The sequence below is a fragment of the Tauraco erythrolophus genome, chromosome 14 (genome assembly GCF_009769465.1).
Source record: "Tauraco erythrolophus isolate bTauEry1 chromosome 14, bTauEry1.pri, whole genome shotgun sequence".
Classification (NCBI taxonomy): domain Eukaryota; kingdom Metazoa; phylum Chordata; class Aves; order Musophagiformes; family Musophagidae; genus Tauraco; species Tauraco erythrolophus.
In genome coordinates, this window is record NC_141478.1 from 19,152,598 (window position 1) to 19,172,647 (window position 20,050).

The 20,050-nt window shown below is 38.5% G+C and overlaps 1 protein-coding gene across 1 annotated transcript in view; it reads left to right on the top strand.

Annotated features, from left to right (window-relative positions):
- Positions 1-19,553, top strand: part of TLN2 (talin 2) — a 184,219-nt gene extending 164,666 nt beyond the window's left edge. The window contains exons 53-58 of the mRNA XM_086620595.1: positions 2,924-3,048; positions 9,852-9,977; positions 13,272-13,334; positions 13,418-13,600; positions 18,328-18,453; positions 19,422-19,553. Coding sequence (XP_086476721.1) covers positions 2,924-3,048; positions 9,852-9,977; positions 13,272-13,334; positions 13,418-13,600; positions 18,328-18,453; positions 19,422-19,550 — 752 coding nt within the window. The 3' untranslated portion in view covers positions 19,551-19,553. The remainder of the gene's footprint in view (positions 1-2,923; positions 3,049-9,851; positions 9,978-13,271; positions 13,335-13,417; positions 13,601-18,327; positions 18,454-19,421) is intronic.
- Positions 19,554-20,050: the final 497 nt, after the last annotated feature.

The following is a 20,050-nucleotide window of genomic DNA, read 5'->3' on the forward strand; positions in this document are numbered from 1 at the left end:
ACCATTAAGAAAAGCAATCAAAATCGGTATCACTCTCTTGAACTAGTGGCTGAATTGGATGGCTGATTCCTTTCCTTACACTCGTGTTTGTTCAGTCCAAGTCCTTTGCTTTGCAGTGATAATTGCTTTCCAACTTCAAGTAAAATGGGATATCACCATCTTACTGAATTAATGCTCAGCCTTTAGCAATGATGTCCGTTTTAGGTCTATAGTGCTTACAGTCCTCTGTCTGGGTCCTGCCCTGACAAAGTATGTTAATGAAACAATGAGACTTCAGAAAATTGTGGTCTGGATTATCTCCTGAATTCCTAGAATTGAACAACTTGTGCGCAAATATAAATTCAGCACTCAAATAAGCAATGAATTCCGTTGTTTAGCAGGAGTTCACTGTTCTTACAACAGACGTGTGATGTTTTTCTCAGATCCTGACTTCCTTAGTATAATTTTTATCCAGTGATGCATGTGAACTTAGAACGACAGTTCTAACATTCAACATTTTAAATGAGATTCATACATATTACGGGGGGTGTTATTAAATATTAGACCACTGAAGCACATCCACTACCAGATTTACTGGGAACTTTAGTCTAAAGAAATCCTCACAGCCATCAGAAAGGCATATCAGCATTCTAACCTCATAGGTAATAGAATGCTGCAGTGAAATATTTTGAATAAAGCATTGTAATAACTTTTTTTATTTCTCCCCCCTCTCCTAACAGAGACTTCTAGTAAATTCATATTTATTCCATCATTCTTTGCTGAGGTAGGCCAGAGAACACTATACTAATTTTTCTGATATTCTGTGTAATACAAACTGCAGGTTTTCCTCCATTATGTCCCGCTTTTATTAGTACACATTCCTTGGAAAAGAATCCTGACTAAACACTTTTCATATATGGGAATTTTTTATTACTTTCTTATGGTTTTTTTTTTCTCTATGTCTAAATATAGTTACTCTGCTTCACGTAACAGTGATATACATTATGCTTTTTCCGTGTTCAGGTGAATTTATTGAATTCTTCATCCTTTTCTACACTCTCTCATATGTTTTGAAATTTCTGGTTTCATTTGCTAATAAGCCAAGCCAATACCAGAATTTTTCTGTTCCCTAAATGTTTTTCCAAAATCTTTTTATTGTCGTCGTCTCTGGAGACGTTTATTTATTTCCTATATTTTTAAAATTTTAATTCATATTCATGCCAATAAAAATGAACTTTTTTTCTTTTCATTTACTGCCTGTAGGGGATTTTTTTTTATAATTTGCTTTAGAAGCTTTTTTGTGGGAAGTAAAATGTATTTAAATGTATTTAACCACTCCAAATTTTCATTCCCAGTTGTCATTTATAGAAACATGATAAAATTCTGTCTCCTAACCAATTTAGCATGTAAATGTTTTCACCTTTGTGAAATGCTGTTTTTGAAGAGGAACTGCTGCATTTTACAAGTTTGGTTTTGACTGTCTTTATACACACTGCCTGTATAAAAAATATTTTTTCTCCCTGCTTATCTGCCAATATTAGAGTTTAATATAGAATTTCTTCATCTTGTACACCATTTGAGCTGAGAAATTGTCTTTGGTAATGTTTTGATATTTGATATAAAATACATATATACATTAGCATTATTAGGGATTAACAGCATGCAGTGTAGCTCACTGGGATTACAGGACCATGTACTTCAGCTTTCTCCCAGCACATCATGGATGGGAGTCGGTCATTTTGTATTCTCCTGTAATTTAGTCACCTGTAGCAGAAACTGCCTTATTAGCTGGTGCAATGTTGATCCATAAGCATTCAAAGCTATTTCCTCCGATGTTTGATGAATCAGACATGGGTTATGCTCTTCCCTATGCAAAGTGCCAGTATCCTTCTCCCCACTTGCTCTTCCTTAATAACAAGTAATGTTTCCATTTATATTTTGAGTTCACCCAAACTTTCTGATCCAGTTTCAATAAGTTTAACAAGGCCTTAAGAGATTTTTTTTTTCTTTGGGTTTTTTTTTTCATTCTAGCTTAGTCTTCCTTTGCCTGGTGTATACCACTTCCCATCCTTTTCTGTTTCCATCTGTGACACCACTGCGTCCCCTTGCCCTTAGTAGTTATGAATTTAGAAGTTTTCTTTTGGATTTCCTTCTCTCTCCATCTGATTTTTCCTTTTGGCTGTTTCATTGCTTCCCTCAATTCAGAACACAGATGCTTTCTGAATCTTGTTGTCCAGAGAATAATGTTATGGAATTGAAAATAATAATGCACTGAGAACTTCCAAAAATCTGAGATCACCTCCAGCCAAGTATTATTTTGTACATCTACAAAATTTCTTTGAGCCAAGAGAAATGCCAAAAACTCAACCAAAAAAACCCCAAAATTTGACCTTTGGATGTATTACAGAAACTGCTTTGGCCTTCTCTACATTGCTGTTAGAAACACATTGCCAAAAGCATGCTTTCTGCAGTCGGTACTAGTTTCATCTCTAACCACTGCCAAAACAGAGACTCTGAAAAGCGTGCTGTGGGTGATTATCTGTTGTATATCACGTCCTCTTTACCATTCTGTCAGACTTCTCAATTTACCTTACAAACTTGGTCCAGTTAGACACCATCTTAGTAAAAGCTGATAAACGAAAGTTGAGTGACAGCTAGTTTTGTTCCTGGTATGGAGAGTATCCCTTTTTGAAGCTGATTTGGTTAGACAGTTCTTAATTAAGATACTTTCATAACAGAATAATCCCGCTACTTTTTTTCACTCTGACTTAAGCTTTGCTCTGTGACATAAACTGCAGTGTTTTTATGCCATTATGATACTAAAATCAGTTTTCTACAGCATGCATTCCATATTTGACACTTGAAGTGTGATTGTAAATCACCCTGTTTGAATGGCAGCTCACAGTGGCACTGAAGTTATTGTCTTCATCTCCATTAATTTCAGGGACAGAGTGGGTGGATCCAGAAGACCCAACAGTCATTGCGGAGACAGAGCTACTAGGGGCTGCGGCATCAATTGAGGCTGCAGCAAAGAAGTTAGAGCAGCTGAAACCAAGAGCCAAGCCAAAGGTGAGTGTCCGTCCCCATTGTTTCTTTGAATAAAGCAGAAGATGCATGCAGCCCATATATTGGTGTATACTTTGTTGCTGTCCACGATAATGATATAACCAATCAACTTTGCATCAGTCTCAGTGCCACTAGACACTGCACTGGATGGACTTACCCTGGAAGGAAGAGGGCAAAAAGATGCTTTTCAGGGAATGAGTCAAGCATCAGCCATGAGCAAGCAAAGGAAGAATAGCCAAATGTTAGAAACGCTTTTAAGTGTTACAGTATCATTACAGTTGATTATTTACTTTTGTGCTTCCAAACACATTTTACTGATGTGAAAAGTCATTCTTACTTGCTTTCCTTTGAAGACCCTTTGTTCTTATCTGAATGTGTGTAGTACAGCAGGAGAAAGCAGCAGCAACACAGAAGGGATTCAGCAGAATGCAAAAGACCTTCAGGATTTTCCGAGATTAAAAACATAACATTTTATGCCATGCTAAAAGAGTAGCTGCTTCAGTATCAAATCAGATGTGTGGTATGACCATTTCTATTTAATTTTCCTGAAGGAAAATGAATTACAGTTCATTATGAAAGCAAGTAGTGTTGCATGTTGCCAGGTCATTTCAAATGTGTCTCTGAATGTATTATATAAACTTACGCTAACTATTTTCGTGTGTGGTACAGAGGGAGTATATGACACTGCTGTTACTTACGGTTGTATGCATAGTTCACAAGACTGGATCACAGAGAATTGCAACCTTTTGTCTAGTGTGGAAAAACAGGCAGGCTTTAGAAGAAATTACCATGTTGCCTAGAACTGCATTGCTTTAAAATGAAAATCATGCTTTGGCTGTGTAATTGACTTCAGGAAAGGACTAAGTATCTATTTCCTTGTTGATGTTGCTTTGTAGGTGCAGAACTGTTTTCTAAGTAAAGCTAATGAGAAGTCTTTCTAAAAAGCAGGGCCTCAAGAACATTCAGTGTTAGATGATTGTTTTTGGTGCAGGGTGGTATTTTGTCATTCAGGAACATCAGATGAAATAGTTCTTGGTAGCTTCACTCTTTGAGGACTTCCCTCCCACCCCCCTGCTTAGTGATGGGAATAAATTAGCTCATGAAAAAGAAATGGTCTTTGTCCTGCATTTTTTAACAAGTACATCCATTTTGTTTATAAAGAAAAATGGTCCTTTATAATGAGATTCTACAGAGCAGAGGACACAGGCTCAGTCTGAGGAGAGGAAGAGTCCTCCATCACCTTTTCTATACAATCACTGCACAATAGCATATGTGTGTTGCCTGGTAACCATGGAGCAGTTTCCTTCCAACATCTAAGCCACTCCTGGGTCATTGTAATTTTCCAGTGAATACAGATCTCACACCTGCTCCTCATTTAACATGTTAATTTGAGTATCCAGTCTGTCTGTGATTTATTGGTCTGTTTATTTGTCATTTTCTGAAACTAAAATTCATATCCAACTGTTTGTTCAATTTGGGATTTAAACAGCCTTTACATCCTTTTTTAGATGTTTAATCTCTTTCACAATATGGATTGTAACATAGGTCAAAGGTACTAGGAAGATCACAGAGTGGCTCAAATACCACTTTTTCTGCTGAAGACTTGTAGCTTGTATTCTCTCGGAGTAGGATTTCATGTTTTGAACAGGCTCTGACTTTCTGATGCTTGTCTTTGACAACATGTTTAATGTTGTAGTGTGAATGCCTAGACTAGGTAAAGGGTTGATAAAACTGATTTTTTTCTTATGCTTAGTCTATGAAAAGCAGGACTAGTAGCTATCTTCTACAATGCAACAGACCACTGGTCCAGCTAGACCAATATCCTGCTTTGATTAGCAGTAATCATCATCAAGTGACTTTGCAGAGAAGTCCTTAGTTGGTAATTTTAGAATAATCTGCCTGCAGGAAATCCGTCCTCTTCATTGTTATTAATCGGTAGTCAATTCTTTATGTTTGGGTAAGCTTCTGTTACTGGGGCAGGGAGTGGGAGTCATTTGATTCAGGCTTGAAATTTTCATCTTTTTGTGTTCCAGTTTGTCTATTACCTCTAAAGGAAAAATCAGTAGTTGAACTTAGGGGTTTTGCTCATTTGTTCCATTACCTTAATTTTTTTGATACTTTTGGATTTTTTAAATTCTTCTTTTCCTTGTTTTCTCTTCATATTTTTACACCCTTGATGCCTTAAACTGAGACCAATAGCATGATATCTCTTCATTTTCCACTACTAGGAATCATTTTATCCCAGAGAACAAGCTCTAAAAAGACACAGACCTGCTAACTTCTGCCCATGTTTTATTGTATGATGCATATTCCGTTTGCTTTAAATCCTGGTCGTTTGACTGCTGGTGAATGTGCTCCTAAAATGCTTAGTCCGCTAGTCCACAGCCCCATTGATACCCTGTTAATGTCTGTCTGTCTTCTGAGCTTGTATCTTGCCAGCACTTTGAGGACACTCCTAAGTAGGTGTTGCTACTCCTCCCCATCACACAAAACCTGTTCAGCATTCTCATTGCAGTGTTCAAGGTGGGGAATGATCTGTGAAGCAACGAGATCTTTATTGTTTATTAAGCAATTTTTGACTGTCACACTTCCTATAAATACAATTACATTTTTCCTGAGTGTGGATTCTTTTTTTCTTTGTTCCATTTTTGGAGGGTCAAGTGTCTTGCAATGCAGCTACATATGACTCCTGTTATGCAAATATGTCACTAGCTGTAAAATACAACCCCCCCGAATTAGTTATTTTTTGAAGAAGAGAAACATTTTGTTTAATAAAAACTACTTGCTTCACTAATACTGGAAAAAGAACACTTATGGAAAAAAGTGCGGTAGATGAGGTACAACAGCAGAGGGCCTTGCTGTACCTACCCTGTTCTGCTGGTACGCTCTTCGTGCTTCTATGCAGGCTTATGCCTTCAAGCCCAAGTGTCTTTAGTAGTGAATAAGAGTTCCCTGCTGTTAGCTTTCAGCAGTTTGTCCTTTTTTTTTCCCAAGATGAATCAAACCTGGATGCCTTTTTCTGCAGGACTCTGTGTGATATGTTTGATATATTAGGTTGTTATTTAATCCAACTATATATCAAACATATTCCTACAGTGTCCTGCCCTGTCTCCGGGGGTTTTAACAGAGTAGAAGGCAATATGAAGGAGTACATTGACTCACCAGCAGGTTTAGAAGACTTCCTGCAGACTCCTAATCTAATCTGATTTAAAATATGTACATGAAGGGCTCCTTTATCAGTGGAGCTGCTCTTGGAGGGACATTTAAATTGCGTAGGGCCTTTTATGACAGTGAGCAGCAGCTGTGCCAAGAACTGACCTTCACTGAAACGGTTATTGTGTTTTCCATGACTCAGTGCAGTAATTTACCCATATTGGTTTTCTCCTTACGAAATAGAAGGTGAGAGCTGCTTCAAAATAAAATTATTTGTCTTTTGTAATTTTTTTCTACTGTTTAGCAATGAGATTGGGGACTCACTTGTTCTCCTATTAACCCTGACTTTATGCTGCCCCTAACAGTGGAGATTCTACAGAAAACTGGTTAAAATACAGTACAAAACCATCTCAAATTATATTTTTTTAATGGCACAATCAACATTTTCAGGATATTTCATGCCACAGACTTTGTAGCTAGCCTAATAATTTTGGTTTGTCTGTTCTGGTGACTTCATTTCCCAATCCATTTATACCCGTACATAGTCAAAACAGTTTATTAGTTTAAGCTGGTGGAAAAAGAGAGGCTGATCTTCATGGGGGCTATTTGAGGAAGGAGAAGCTAATCCACTTGTCTTATAGATCTGGTTTTCTTAAGAAACCCAAGTAGCCCTCTCAAGTAATTAAAATCTTACAAGGTGAAATCTTCTGCCATGTATCACATCGTTGCTCTTAACTTTGTTCATGAAGGCTGTGAACTGACACGTTTTGACAGTACTATAGATGAGCGTGAACTTCAGACAGTTCAGGACACAGACTTTAATAATGGGAATGGGTAAAAGAATTACTTCTCTTGTAGGGTGTTTTGCTGTGTTCAGTCTTGGACTGCTACATGTCCTTATTGCTAAGGAACGCTCTTTGGAGAGAACAGGCAGGTGAACATACCCACAGCACTGACTGAGCCTTGTGCCTGCTTCCCCATTTCAAACATGAGCATCCAGCCCTTAGATGTTGTACCTGAGAATACTGCAGGGAAAACTGCAGGGAAGAACTAGAAAACAAGGATTTGTTAGAAAAGATGAAAACTCAACAGTGTTCTGCTGTGTAAGGCAAAAACAAATTCTTCAAGGAAGGGATCAACTAGAACACTTTTTTCTTTTTTTCCAGACATAGAAGTAGTTGTGAGATGACGGGAAATGTAGGATCTGGAAGCCTGAGAAATTCAGGGGGTGGTTTCTTCTCCACACCCCTCAAATTTCAATATTATTGGAAAGAAATTCATTTGGTACACAAGACAAGGAAAAAAAAAAAACTGTTACCTGATGAGATACTAAGGTTTAACTATCTGTTTTCCTGCTGAGCTTTGCCTGCTGCTCCAGGGTGGAAGTTAATCCAGCCATTGTACAATAGCATTCCCAGTAATGCAAGATTTGATTATTCTGCATTCCCTTTGAAAGTAGTTATTTTTGCTTAGCACTTGTGTGCAATATTTAGTCCACTCACTACGCTGAACTGAGTTCTAAAAGCTACTTTTCTTCAGCCTCTTTTTGGTGGCTGGTTTTTCGCAAGTTGATACCAGCTGGGCATATACATGGCTGCCTAATGGATCAGAGTATGCCAATGGGCATTTTATTAAACTTTACAAAAGAATGACACCTCTTTTATAATAAATAAGCAGATACTGAAGTGCTCAATCTCTTAAGTTTGAATTCCTGACAATGCTGACATATAAAGAATAATACACATGATATATTTTATATTGGACATGAAAATTTAAAAACTCCGTAACAGGGAGCCTTGGACAAAAGTAGAAGTGCAGTAACACTCTTAAATTGACTATCATCCAGTGGTAATTTTGTTGGTATTTCAGTTTAAGTCTTTGGTCAACTCAAATCAAAGTCAACAATGCATCTATTTTGATAATGAAAAGAAATCTGATAGTGGCTATACTGAATTCCATTTTGCCACTTTGGTTTTGTGATGTCATGATTGAAGTAAAAGTCTGATAAATAAAACTTGAGACCTGTTGCATAAATTCAGGACCAATGTGATTACTACTTAGATATGATGGTCATGATGTTACACTGCAAGCACTCCCAAAAATTCATGTGGAACATGACTTGCTCACTTTACAAAGCAATTTCTTCTACTTTTATTACAAAGACATGCTTCAGTTGATGGCATTAGCCCAATGGCAAGGCAAGACAAATACTTTTCTTTGAATTAGGTGGCTTTTCCTAAAGGATAAGAAAAATTTTGAAGTGCCAAACAACTTCATCTATATTGCAGTGTTTATTTTCAGATCATTCAGTTTTTCTGATGTCTATGGATGCTGTGGTTTCATCTCCTGGACTTTTAGTTATGTGGCAGTTACGTGAAGTGCTGAGCACTGCTTGATATGCCATTTTGTAATGATTTGTAATTACTCATAATTATCTTTTATTATTTCATAATTGACTATTTCATCAGATTGCAGTAGCAAGAGAACTAAACCTGACTTAAATTTAGATGGATGCGCTTAGCCTCGCAAACGAAGTGCCCAATTTTCTAACTTAAAGCCCACTTAGCTGGTGCTCCTAAAGCTAGTTATTTGACACAAGAATGCTGTGATTGCTTAAGTTGGAAGAAACCTGCATTGAACCTCATCTCTCACAAGGTGGTCTGTTCTGGTATCGTATCCACTAGCCCTACTGGTCATACTGCATTGGATTCTGGTAGGCTTGTGATTTGATCACAAACAAAATACATTCTGTTGGTTTATTTTGTATAAAACCCAATCAGAATACTTGGCTTAAGCCTGGTTCTGTTTAAAACAGCAATAACCATTTATCTCTATCTGTTTTCTTAACTGTTCAGAAGCCAGTAAGTGTGCTTAAATGGATAAATGTTTTCAGTGTTTGCTTAAATTTTTAGAAAGTCAGGGAAGTTGTTGTTTTATGGAACAATAGACTTGCATTTTTAGATAGCAAGAAACCTCTCTGGGAGCAGCTGATCTCTCTATTCGTGCATGCTTGTTGAAAGACATGTTTGGATGACCGAAGTGTTCCAGGCAGACTTTTGGAACTTTGTATCTCCAAGATGACTAAACTGGACCACTTCACAATGCTGCTCTCTGGGAAATGACAGCTCTTACTAAAAGCTGTTAAATCTATGCACTTGCTTGGTATCTATGTTACATTCTTAGTACAGGTGAATGAGACAATACACATTTATCACTGTTCTTTTTAATGCTTTAAGTATTTAAGTATTTGGAAAATGCTCTACCTAGCTTAGCAATCCTGGGAGCCAGTATTTTAGCACTGCAAGAAAAACAAGAATTTCTTTTCAGACCTGCATTTTTCTGAATGTAGTTTTGAGTAACCCTAAAGGAGGGTAATGTATTGAAAAGTTGAAGGCGCTTCTTTAAGTATCTTGTGTGATACTCAGTTTCACATGTGAGCAGCCACAAAGGAAACTTAGTATTTAAATTTACTGATGTTGACTTCCAGCTTTAGTCCACCTGAAACTCCTTTGCAGAAAACAAGGTTGTAGGTCTGACTCAATTAACTGATGTGTTTCAAAATATTCTTGTCTCATTTTGTATATGTCCTCAATCTTGAAAATACAACTGCTTTCAGGTGAATAATATGTGACATTGTTCTTTCTTGGTTATAGCAAGCAGATGAGACTCTGGATTTTGAAGAACAGATCCTGGAAGCAGCTAAATCCATTGCAGCTGCTACCAGTGCCCTTGTGAAGTCAGCTTCAGCAGCCCAGAGAGAACTGGTGGCACAGGGAAAGGTGGGTAAACAAGTCAAGTAGCAACAGTAGTGGGGAAAAGCATCAAAATTTCATCTAGCCTCTTGACTGTTCTCTATTAAAACAGTAGGAAGGGAGCTTCGGAATGACTAACGAAAATATAAATCTTTTCATTGCTCATCACAATACATAGCCCAGGCCTGGTTCTGTTAAAAAAAAAAAAAAATGTTTATTCAAACCTCACAAGTGTAATCAAGTGTTTGGCTCATCAGATATTTCAGCTGTGGGGAGTTTTTGTGTTTGTGGTGGTTTTTTTCATTTTGTGTAGATCTGTGATTCAAGACAGAAATCTATAGTCCCACAAGAGAGCTTGGGGACCCAAAAACAAATGTCACAGTATACAGTACCACTCTGGACCAGAATAGCAAAGAGCCTCACTAATTGTGCCCTCAATGTTTTGTTGTCTGATTCAATGGGGACAGAGTCTTGCATCCAAATTCACTACGTTTAAGTGGACATGATTATAACTATTGTTGGGACCAACAGAAAGAGTGTTTATTACACGCGTTGTCCTTTTGGTCTGGTCAGGATCAAGGTCTTTGTAATTCATTTTATAGCCATCACTGTGTTTTTTGCTCCCAGTTAATATGCTTTGCAACTTAAAATCAGAACATCAAACAGATATGTTGCCTGTGAGAACAATTTGTTATAGGATCATTGCTGTTGTGTGGTTATGGTTTGCAGTTTCATCTAATTCTTTATTCTAAGCAGACTGTGTCATGGATCTTGTTGCAGGAGCGCTATACAGTCTGCTTCAGCTGGGATTCCTAGGGAGCTTGTGCCTTTAGTTCAGGCAGGAGCACAGAACAATAGCGATGTGACTGAAAAGCCCCACCGTAAGCTGAAGCTATGAAACTTACAATAATGCATAAACCAAGATACTATTAATACCCATTGAGATCTGACTTTGGAGACAGTTCAAAAAATGAGAATTTTGACTTACGTCCTTCGCGTAGAACATTGTGGAGTCTGCTTTTGTTTGATAAGACCTGCTCTTACGTAGTTTCATTATGACATACAGCATGCCTTCCTTTCCTCACCACCACCACTGTAAAGTTATACAGAATAAGACAGAAGGTATTTCTGTCCTGGTACCCGCCCTGAATCTCCCTCAGGTAGTCTGGGCTTCTTTGCACCCACAGATACGTTTCTATTTGTGTCTTTCAGATTGAGGCTAACAGCACTTGCATCCTGTTCCATCCAAGTTCAGATAATTGCTAAACCCACTTTAATCGGTCTGGTTGAGGAAAGCTGTAGCCTGCTGTTCTAACAGAAGCACACCTGTCAAATATAGTGCCATATTAGCAGATCTGGTCAGCCTGCTTTACAGAATTTAGCCAGTTTGCTTTATCCGTCACACTTCTAATAACTTGCTGGAGGATCAGGAATTTTTTGCAGTGCATGGCTTTTATTGATAATTTCTTGCCTGCTTGGAGGATTTACAAATACTACTGTGGTCTTGAAGGGAAAAAATTAATTCCAAACAAAGTAAAAATTTAATGAAACATCAAACTTTGGAATCGTTTGTGGCACATCCGCTCATTATGATACTTCTCACAAATAATTAAAGCCATTAAGATAATTCTGAAATAATGAAGCCCTAACCTGTTTTCCTTCTCTTCTTTCTTTACCTATTGCTAGTGCTTAGGTAATTGTCATTATGGGGTGTCCCCTGGCTGCTGTGGTAGCCTATATCTCTATGTCAGCCGAAAGCACAGGAAGCTGGCTTCTAAAATGACCGGCCAAAGTCTTGCCCATAGTGAATGGCTCCAACCTGCATGGTGGGAAGATTGTTACTCACATTGGGGGAAGCGTTTTGCTTTTGTAAGAAACTTTGAGGCATGTGGTATGGACTTCTCACAGAAAAGCATGGCTGGCATGTAGGCGGGAAGGACAAGTTTGATCTGCTCCACATCCATCGCTTCAGTACTGCACAGTAAATGATACTGACTGTTGGTTAGATTCCTCACTGACCTTTTTATTTGGTATGGAGGCTGTGGGAAATTCTTAACCAACTGCATGGATGTGTGCGAACTAGGCACAGTCTTGTTGCAAATAAATTTCCAACATTGCTTGGCAAAGGCTGTGAAAGTATCTTACAGGGCAAATTGGTGCAATATTGTAGCTGAAGATTTTGCTAAAGAAATTTTAAGTGAAACTGCTTTCCCCTGTGGAATTGTTATAAAAGAATTGATTTGTTCCAAGGCAATCATTTCCCTTTCTGCAGTATAGATGAAATCTGGGAAGTTAGATCTGATCTATCTTCTTCCACATCATCCCCCTGTTCACTCCCTCACTCACACATGCACACATATACGAAATTCAGACGCCACTAACTAGACTCCTGCATCTGTGGTCAACTTAAAATACATTTTCTGGGGATGATTAGGCAAGAAAACCTTGAAGCCTAAAGAATACAGGGACCTAGTGTATTCCTTTGTTTAAGTGGTTTATCAGTTACACAAAAGTGTCACCATAGCTATGAGAGAACAACACATCATCTGTTTATGTTTATGCTACTCATAAGGATTTGATTCCGATCCTTATTATGCACGAATCCCTGTTTCCATTTCTTTTAGAATATAACAAGTTTCTAGGCCATGTTTACATTTGACATCTTCCAGCTTCTCTCCCAAAACCTCCCAGACCCGGGAAGTTTAGGGTGGGGGCTAGCAACTGACAGTAGAATTTTGTTTCATTACTTTCATCTGATGTGAGAATAAAACTCTCCTGGTTGTTGCTGATGTCATGAACACTTCAGTGGATGAGCTGTGCGGAAAAATGGGCTGCTTTCCTCAAATGCCGTTATTAGGCAGGAAGGCAGTTAGGGGGCTTCCCTGTGAAGCTTTCTGCTTTGTACCTTCCCATAGTGCCAGAATAAGGAAAGATTCAGGAATGAAGTAAATGCAAATGTCTTGTGGAGACAGAAATAAGTCATTTTCAAGGCCAGGAGATTAGGAACTACTGCTTCAGCTGTTGCTTAGGTGAAAGTCTCAGCTGCGACAATCATTAATCTGGGACTTCTACACATGCTCCAAGGATGGAGCAATTCAAGCAGCATAGCAAGCTGGATACTCTATGAGCCGGCAGATGTGTGCTGGAAGCATACTTACTCTGGCAACTAACTTTCAGTTGGATTTTTTGCTCCTGTATGTGCTGGGCACAGTCACAGGTGCAGGTGTTTCCATTTTTCATGGATTACTGTTTGTTGAAATCTGAGACAAAGCAATTGTATTTTCTGTTTCATTGTAAGTCATATCTGAAATGTTTTTTCAGGTTGGAGCAATCCCAGCAAATGCAGCTGATGATGGACAGTGGTCTCAGGGACTTATTTCTGCTGTGAGTAACTACTTCTCTCAATGAAAACTAGCACCTCCTCTGAAGAAATAATACATAGTGACCTTTTTTTTACTGTCTCCTAGGCCCGAATGGTGGCGGCTGCAACCAGCAATCTCTGTGAAGCAGCTAATGCCTCAGTACAAGGCCATGCTAGTGAGGAGAAGCTCATCTCATCTGCCAAACAAGTGGCAGCTTCCACAGCACAGCTGCTTGTGGCTTGCAAAGTGAAGGCTGATCATGACTCTGAAGCCATGAGGAGGCTACAGGTACTTGTGTTCTTAGTTACCAAAAACCTATAACAGTGCTATGTAAACACTGTTTTAGCACTGTGTGAACAAACTCCAAATTTCAGGAATAGTTTCTTGAATTTTCAGAATTCTGTTCAGTTTTTCTTCCTTGTGGGATTCTGGGGCACTTTCATTCATCAAGGATGAAATTATTGTACATTTGTCATTATTCAGGAGTAGCTACAGCTCACTTCACTGCTTGTTTTGTTCTTCATTTTTAAAAGATGTTGAGAGATGCAAATGTTGACTGGGCTGTGCCAAGCCCTGGTTTAGGTGCAATATTGATAGATTCATATTCGTGACAAGCCACAGGAATACACGAGCTGAGAATGTTTACTACATGCATTTTTATAGTAACTGAATATAGTTGGTTTCTCTGCAATTATTCTGCATTCAGTTAGACTCCCAGTGAGCTTGCAAGCAGGTAAGCACACTTAACTTGGTTGCACGTGAGTATCTGCCTGACCTCTGCAAGATTATGTATGTGTTCAACACAGTTCTTGCCTAAGTGCCAGCCTGGTTTGTGGTCAGTTTTCCTTTGTTTCTAGGAGTCAAGAGACAGCAATTGTAGATGTAACATTTCTAAAATGGAGCATCATTGTCAGACAAAAACAAGGTCAGAAGCTGATGCAACTTCTCAACTAAAGTCTGATTTAAATTTTTACATGAAACTGGTTCCCTATTACATTACACATCCATTTCATGTTGAGCTTCTCTGAACTCGTACTGAATTAACACTGTGTTATGATGACTAAAATCTAATGTCTCCAAAAGTTTTGTTTAAGGGTGTTCATTTTAAAAATGGCCACAGCCTTCTCTGACATCCTGTCCTGCAGGCTGAGCCTGGAATGTAAGAACTATTTTAGCTCCTTTTTTCATACCATCAACCTGGAGTATCTTTGGTGATAGTAATTATTCCCTTTTCTCTTATTTGCACAGATGCTACTAATGGACACTCAATGTAACAGTTCATGTATGGATAGGCAGAATCAAGTCCAACAGAAATACATATGGCTAACTATCTGTCTGAGCAAGAGGAATTGATGTCATAATTTTTTTTTTCAAAGTAGAAGAATGACTTAAATATTTAGGAGGAAAAAATAAACGTATGAATGTGTGAAAAATCTGTTTCTTTAGAACACAGTGGCACGTTAATGTTATCTCTAGGGATGAGATAGTTTTAGTGCTTTATAGTGGATTCATATAGATTGACTTTGTGAAGGGTCTGTGAGGGAGGTATCAGTAGCTGGAAGACAGCTCTGACTGTAATACAACCTGCACTTTAACACCCAAACACCAAGGTGGGTCTGAAAAATTTTTAAGTGAAGAACAAACAATAGAAACAGGAACAAAATCAAGTACTAGAGATTTTCTCAGTTTTCTCAGCTCTGCCAGGAAATTCAGGGTACTCAGTCACTGTAAGCAAATATTATTAAATAGACATCAAATACAAAAAGTTGGAAGGGAACTTTTATGAAAAGTGAAAAGAAAATGACTGAAATTGAACTTTGCCACTTTACCAAGCTTCGGATTAGTCCCAAAATGAATAATGAAGGGAAAAGCAGTTTGCACCTGGAAATAATACCCTTTACCACAGCAAAAACAGTGAGTTGATATCTACCAAATATTTTTACTGGTGGATTTGCCAAAACTACTACTGAAGCTTTTCAGCTGCCTTTGCCTCCAGCAAAAATATTTTTACATACCTTTAATAACTAGGTTAGGTTTGGGAGTTTGAGTGTATTAGTTTTCTCTTTCCTACCCCACAAACAACTACAAGCTTTGAGAGAATGATTTCAACTCCATTTCCTATGAATGCTAACTTGGAATGCACTGTTACAGAGCCTATTCCAAAACTTAATGAAACAAATGGAAATGTTTCTGTTCTCTTCAGATAAGCTCCAGACTAAGCAAAACAAATTTCAAATAATTTGTCCTTGGGTCATTTCAGGTGGGAAGAGAGTTAAATTGAAAGGGAGATGAAGCTGGAAATATAGAATAGGACTTGGGGGAGGTGGAGGGCAGGTTCAGAGCTGGTCCTCATGGCTTCCCCTCCTAGAGCCAGTGTGTCTCCAGCATGTGAGAGCAGGCTGTCTTGGCCAGCAGCCTGTGAGGGAACAAGTGTTCTCAGCACACATGACACCTGGGGACATCAGGAACCACGGGACAGAGAACTCTAACTCCTGTTCTCTCTGACTGCCTGTCACACTGCGAGTACCTACCCTTTTTCTGCACACTGTGAAAGCATTAATGTTGATTATTGCTGGTGTTGACTGATTTTCTGTTAGATACTAGGGCTTAGGGTTTAATACAAAAACAGCCTTACTGGATCAGACTAAAAGTTCATTAAGCCCAGTCTGTATCCTGATTCCAGCAGTGGCCACTAGGAAATGCTTAAAGAAGTAAGAACAGGGTAAGCATGCATGATACTATTCTCTACTGTTTTCTTAGATTCCAAGCATTTTCAACTCTGGAACTTCCCGAGCCAGATGCAGATTCTGTATGTTTAGTAACCTTCAGTGGCTTTCTCCTCTTAATTTATCCAGTCCTCCTTGACCTCATGTAAGCTTTAACTAACACTTCTTGGGCAGTAAATTAAGCTAGGACAGTTGTACCTATGTCTGTCCCAACCTGCTTCTGCTGGTTTAAATGTACACAGTACAAATAGCTGAATGACATGCAATCCACTGCTGTAGCACACAGGTCTCAAATTTCATTTGCATGCATTTACTGCAGGAGTGTTGATAACATGTTGCTTTTGGAATCTCAGCTAAATTCTTTGCGATTAAGTAAGAATTGTCTCCATAGCGTTCCACTGTGCACTGAAGACTTATCCATGGTAGCAGGTGATCTAGGTATTCTCTTGCTCAGGAGGTAGAAACTTCTTTGAATGGTGTTCTGTCTCGTTCTCTTAAGTTGTTTATTGCTAAAGCACTCGGAATACATTTAGGGGCCCACCTTTCAGTATTTGTATGTATAATTGTCCTGGTTTCACTGGGACAGAATCATAGAATCGGTTTTCTGTTCAGAAAAGCTACGTTTCTAATGTAAGCTGCATTTTTGAGAAGACTGCGGCATCTGATTCGATGAGAAGAAAATTGATAAGACCCTTTTAGTTTGTAGCCAGCCATGGTATGCAGGTATCCATAGTGATCAAGGACTTTTCAACTTGTTTTTGCTAATGACTCAGATATCCAAGAACCTGGGGGGAGCGTGGCTAGAGTGACTGACACTTAAATTGGCAAATAGGGATTCCATACCATGTAATGTCATTCTCACTATAAATTGGAAAGATTGTTTGGGATAGTCTCTCTTTCCCAATGGTTGCTATCCCTGCTGGGTCTCGCCCATCATTCCACTCCCGAGGCCTACTCTCTGTCTTCCAGGATTGTGGTTTTGGGATTTTCCTGCTCCAAGATTGCTAGACAGAAACGGGCTGGATTTTGGTCAAGAGGTGGTGAGCAATTGCACCATACAGCACTTGTCTTAGCCCTAACTCCACATCAGCCCAGGTGTTTCTTCTCCTGCCTCTGTCCTGACACTGATGAATAGATAAAAAGGTGAAAAGGAGGAGGATTCTAGTAAGAGCCAAAAAGGGGGCATAGGTCAGATTTTGATGTATCAACCAGTTTAAAATACAAAATATCAGACATAAGACTTATCTGGTACTCACAAATTCAAAGGACTGCTAGTGGTATATGAAAGATCTCATTTAGACCTCCATATGCAGTACCCTTTAAACTATGGACCATTCTTCTCCCAGAGCCAGCTTTCTACCACTTTCACTAGCTTTTAGGACACTGGAGCATATTCAGTGCCAGAACTTACGATGCTGAGCCCTATACTACCATCACCTGTCTGCACCGGGTATTTCCTAGCCAACGGTCTTCAAGACCCCAGTGCTTCACAAAAGGTGTCAGCTCCATCTTTCAGCTTTAGCTGAAGGCAAGTTTGCATTTTTTATGACGAGGATTCTTCTTCCACCCATCTCCATGGGGATCACAGTAGGAGATTCCAAGGCCACTCTTCTGGTATCTTTCTCTGTATCCCTTAAACCAGTGCCTGTGGACACGGTCATTACTGAGCATGCAGTGTGGAATCTCTACTGCCAATATGTGTTATGGTATAGCAAAGATAGCTTTGTCAGTGTTAGAATGGAGGTAGCTTAGTTACCTTTTCCTTTTGGAGGCACAATTACTGACATGACTCAGTTTAGACATCAAAAGAGGTATTACAAATGTTTGTCTATTTCTCTTTAGAAATCTGAGAATTTTTAAGGAAATGAAAGTTTGAATGTGAGATAATCATGGCTATGTAAGTGGCTAATTTGCTCTGATGAAAGTCCATTAATTAAAAAACTTAATTGCCTTAATTTGTTTCTTTATACACTAGCTTTCATGTTCTGTTCTTCCTCAAAAAAAAATTCTCATCAGTGCTGTGCATAGCACAGCTTGTGACTTCATCAACTGTAGGGAAGAAAAATCTTGTTTGTGATTTTCCCAACTTCCAGATTCTTAAATAAAGGAATTGTGTTCCTCTCTGTACCATTGATTTTGCAAGACTGATTTGCTTTTCACTGGGAAAACCAGAACAAAATACACCTTTCTTGTGTAGTCAAGCAAAGATGTATTAGTTTGGATGCTCAGATGAATCCCTGTTAGTTATGCACTTTTGTTTTTACTAAATTTCCTGTGTTTTTTTCACAGGCCGCAGGAAATGCTGTCAAGCGAGCATCAGACAATCTTGTCAGGGCGGCCCAAAAAGCAGCATTTGGGAAAGCAGAGGATGACGACGTTGTGGTCAAAACAAAGTTTGTGGGAGGCATTGCTCAGGTTGGTACAATCACCCGAGAAGTAAAGCAGAGTAAAACTATCACAGAAACATGGCATAGTGTTGCAATGTCCATCTACTTCATTGCAGGCTGGACAAATCTATGTAGAAATCTATAATAAATTACTTTATGCCTCACTGTTAGGTAATCACTGACATAACAGCAAAGTGATAGGCTGTAAGATGTCTACGTTTCTTCATTGAGCATTCACTGTAATAGCAGTTACCATTGTTCAAGGTCTTTCATTTTTGTTCTGATGAAGTTAATGGTTCTTTTCAAATTTCTCTTATGTACTTTAAATATTCTCAAATCTTAATGTAACACTGGTTTTGTAAGTATATACATAATTAAAGAAACAGAGTGAGAGATAAAAACTGATGACATTTCATTACTGTGACCATAATAAATATGGGGAAATAATAACAATATTTAAAAATAGATTCCAAGTCTTTGAGGTTGTACCAACTTCTGAATTCACTGTTATGAATGAGGAACACCATGTACTGTGGTCACTACTTAAAAGATACTGAAATTTATCATTTCTGCACGTCTGTAGTACTGTAATTTTTCCTTTGACATTTTGAGATGCAGGAAAATACTGTGGATATCTGCAGTAATGAGTGTTCAATTTTACTGTCACTCAAACATTATGTTAAGACATGGTGCTTATCCTACATGTGCTAACCCCCCACCCCGATGAATGTTGGGGGAGCACAGTACTATAAAATCCATCATGGATGCATGGTAAAGCTATGCTGGTACATTTTTTAGTCCTCTTTAAGAAACAAGTGGGAATACGATACTGTTCTTGATGGCATACTCTTGGAACCTGGAAATATTTGAGCAATTCCTGATGAAGTCATTGAAATTTGGTCTGAAGAATGCTCAAGGCCTAGCTGTGACTGGTGTTACAGAAAAAGAAATCTTGTTTTATAGACATTCCCTGCTGTCCTAATTCATGTTTTCTAGATCATTGCAGCCCAGGAGGAGATGCTGAAGAAGGAAAGAGAGCTGGAAGAGGCAAGGAAAAAACTGGCTCAGATCCGCCAACAGCAATACAAATTTCTGCCCACAGAGCTGAGAGAAGATGAGGGTTAACCTGCTGAGATTTTTATTCCTTTTTTCTTTTTTTTTTCTTTCTTTTTCCTTTTTTTTTTTCTTTTAAAGAAATAAGCTAAAGGGGGACAGTACAGTGAGAACTGCTCTGACAACATTCTGGTATGCCAAGCACTTACCTAAATAAACTGCCTGTCATAGCTTTGGATGAGCAGAGGGCAATAAACACTTGTTCTTTCTCATCTGGTCAGCTGAGGTGCATGATGATCAAATAATGGTACAGTGTTAGGTTCATCATTCCTGTTCCTTCCTTGACTTATATCTCAGGAGAGAATGTTTCACTTTTTACTAAAGATACTAAGTCAGTATTATTGTCACTTTCCTGATGCTTGAGGTATTTATCATTCCTTGACTTGTTATAAAACATTCATAATATTAATAGGAAAACAGTCAAGAAATCTTTCATATGATAAATATCACATGAGCTGGTGGTTCTCCCCCAACTACCCTTGTAAAAAGACGACCAAGATGGAGAAGGATGT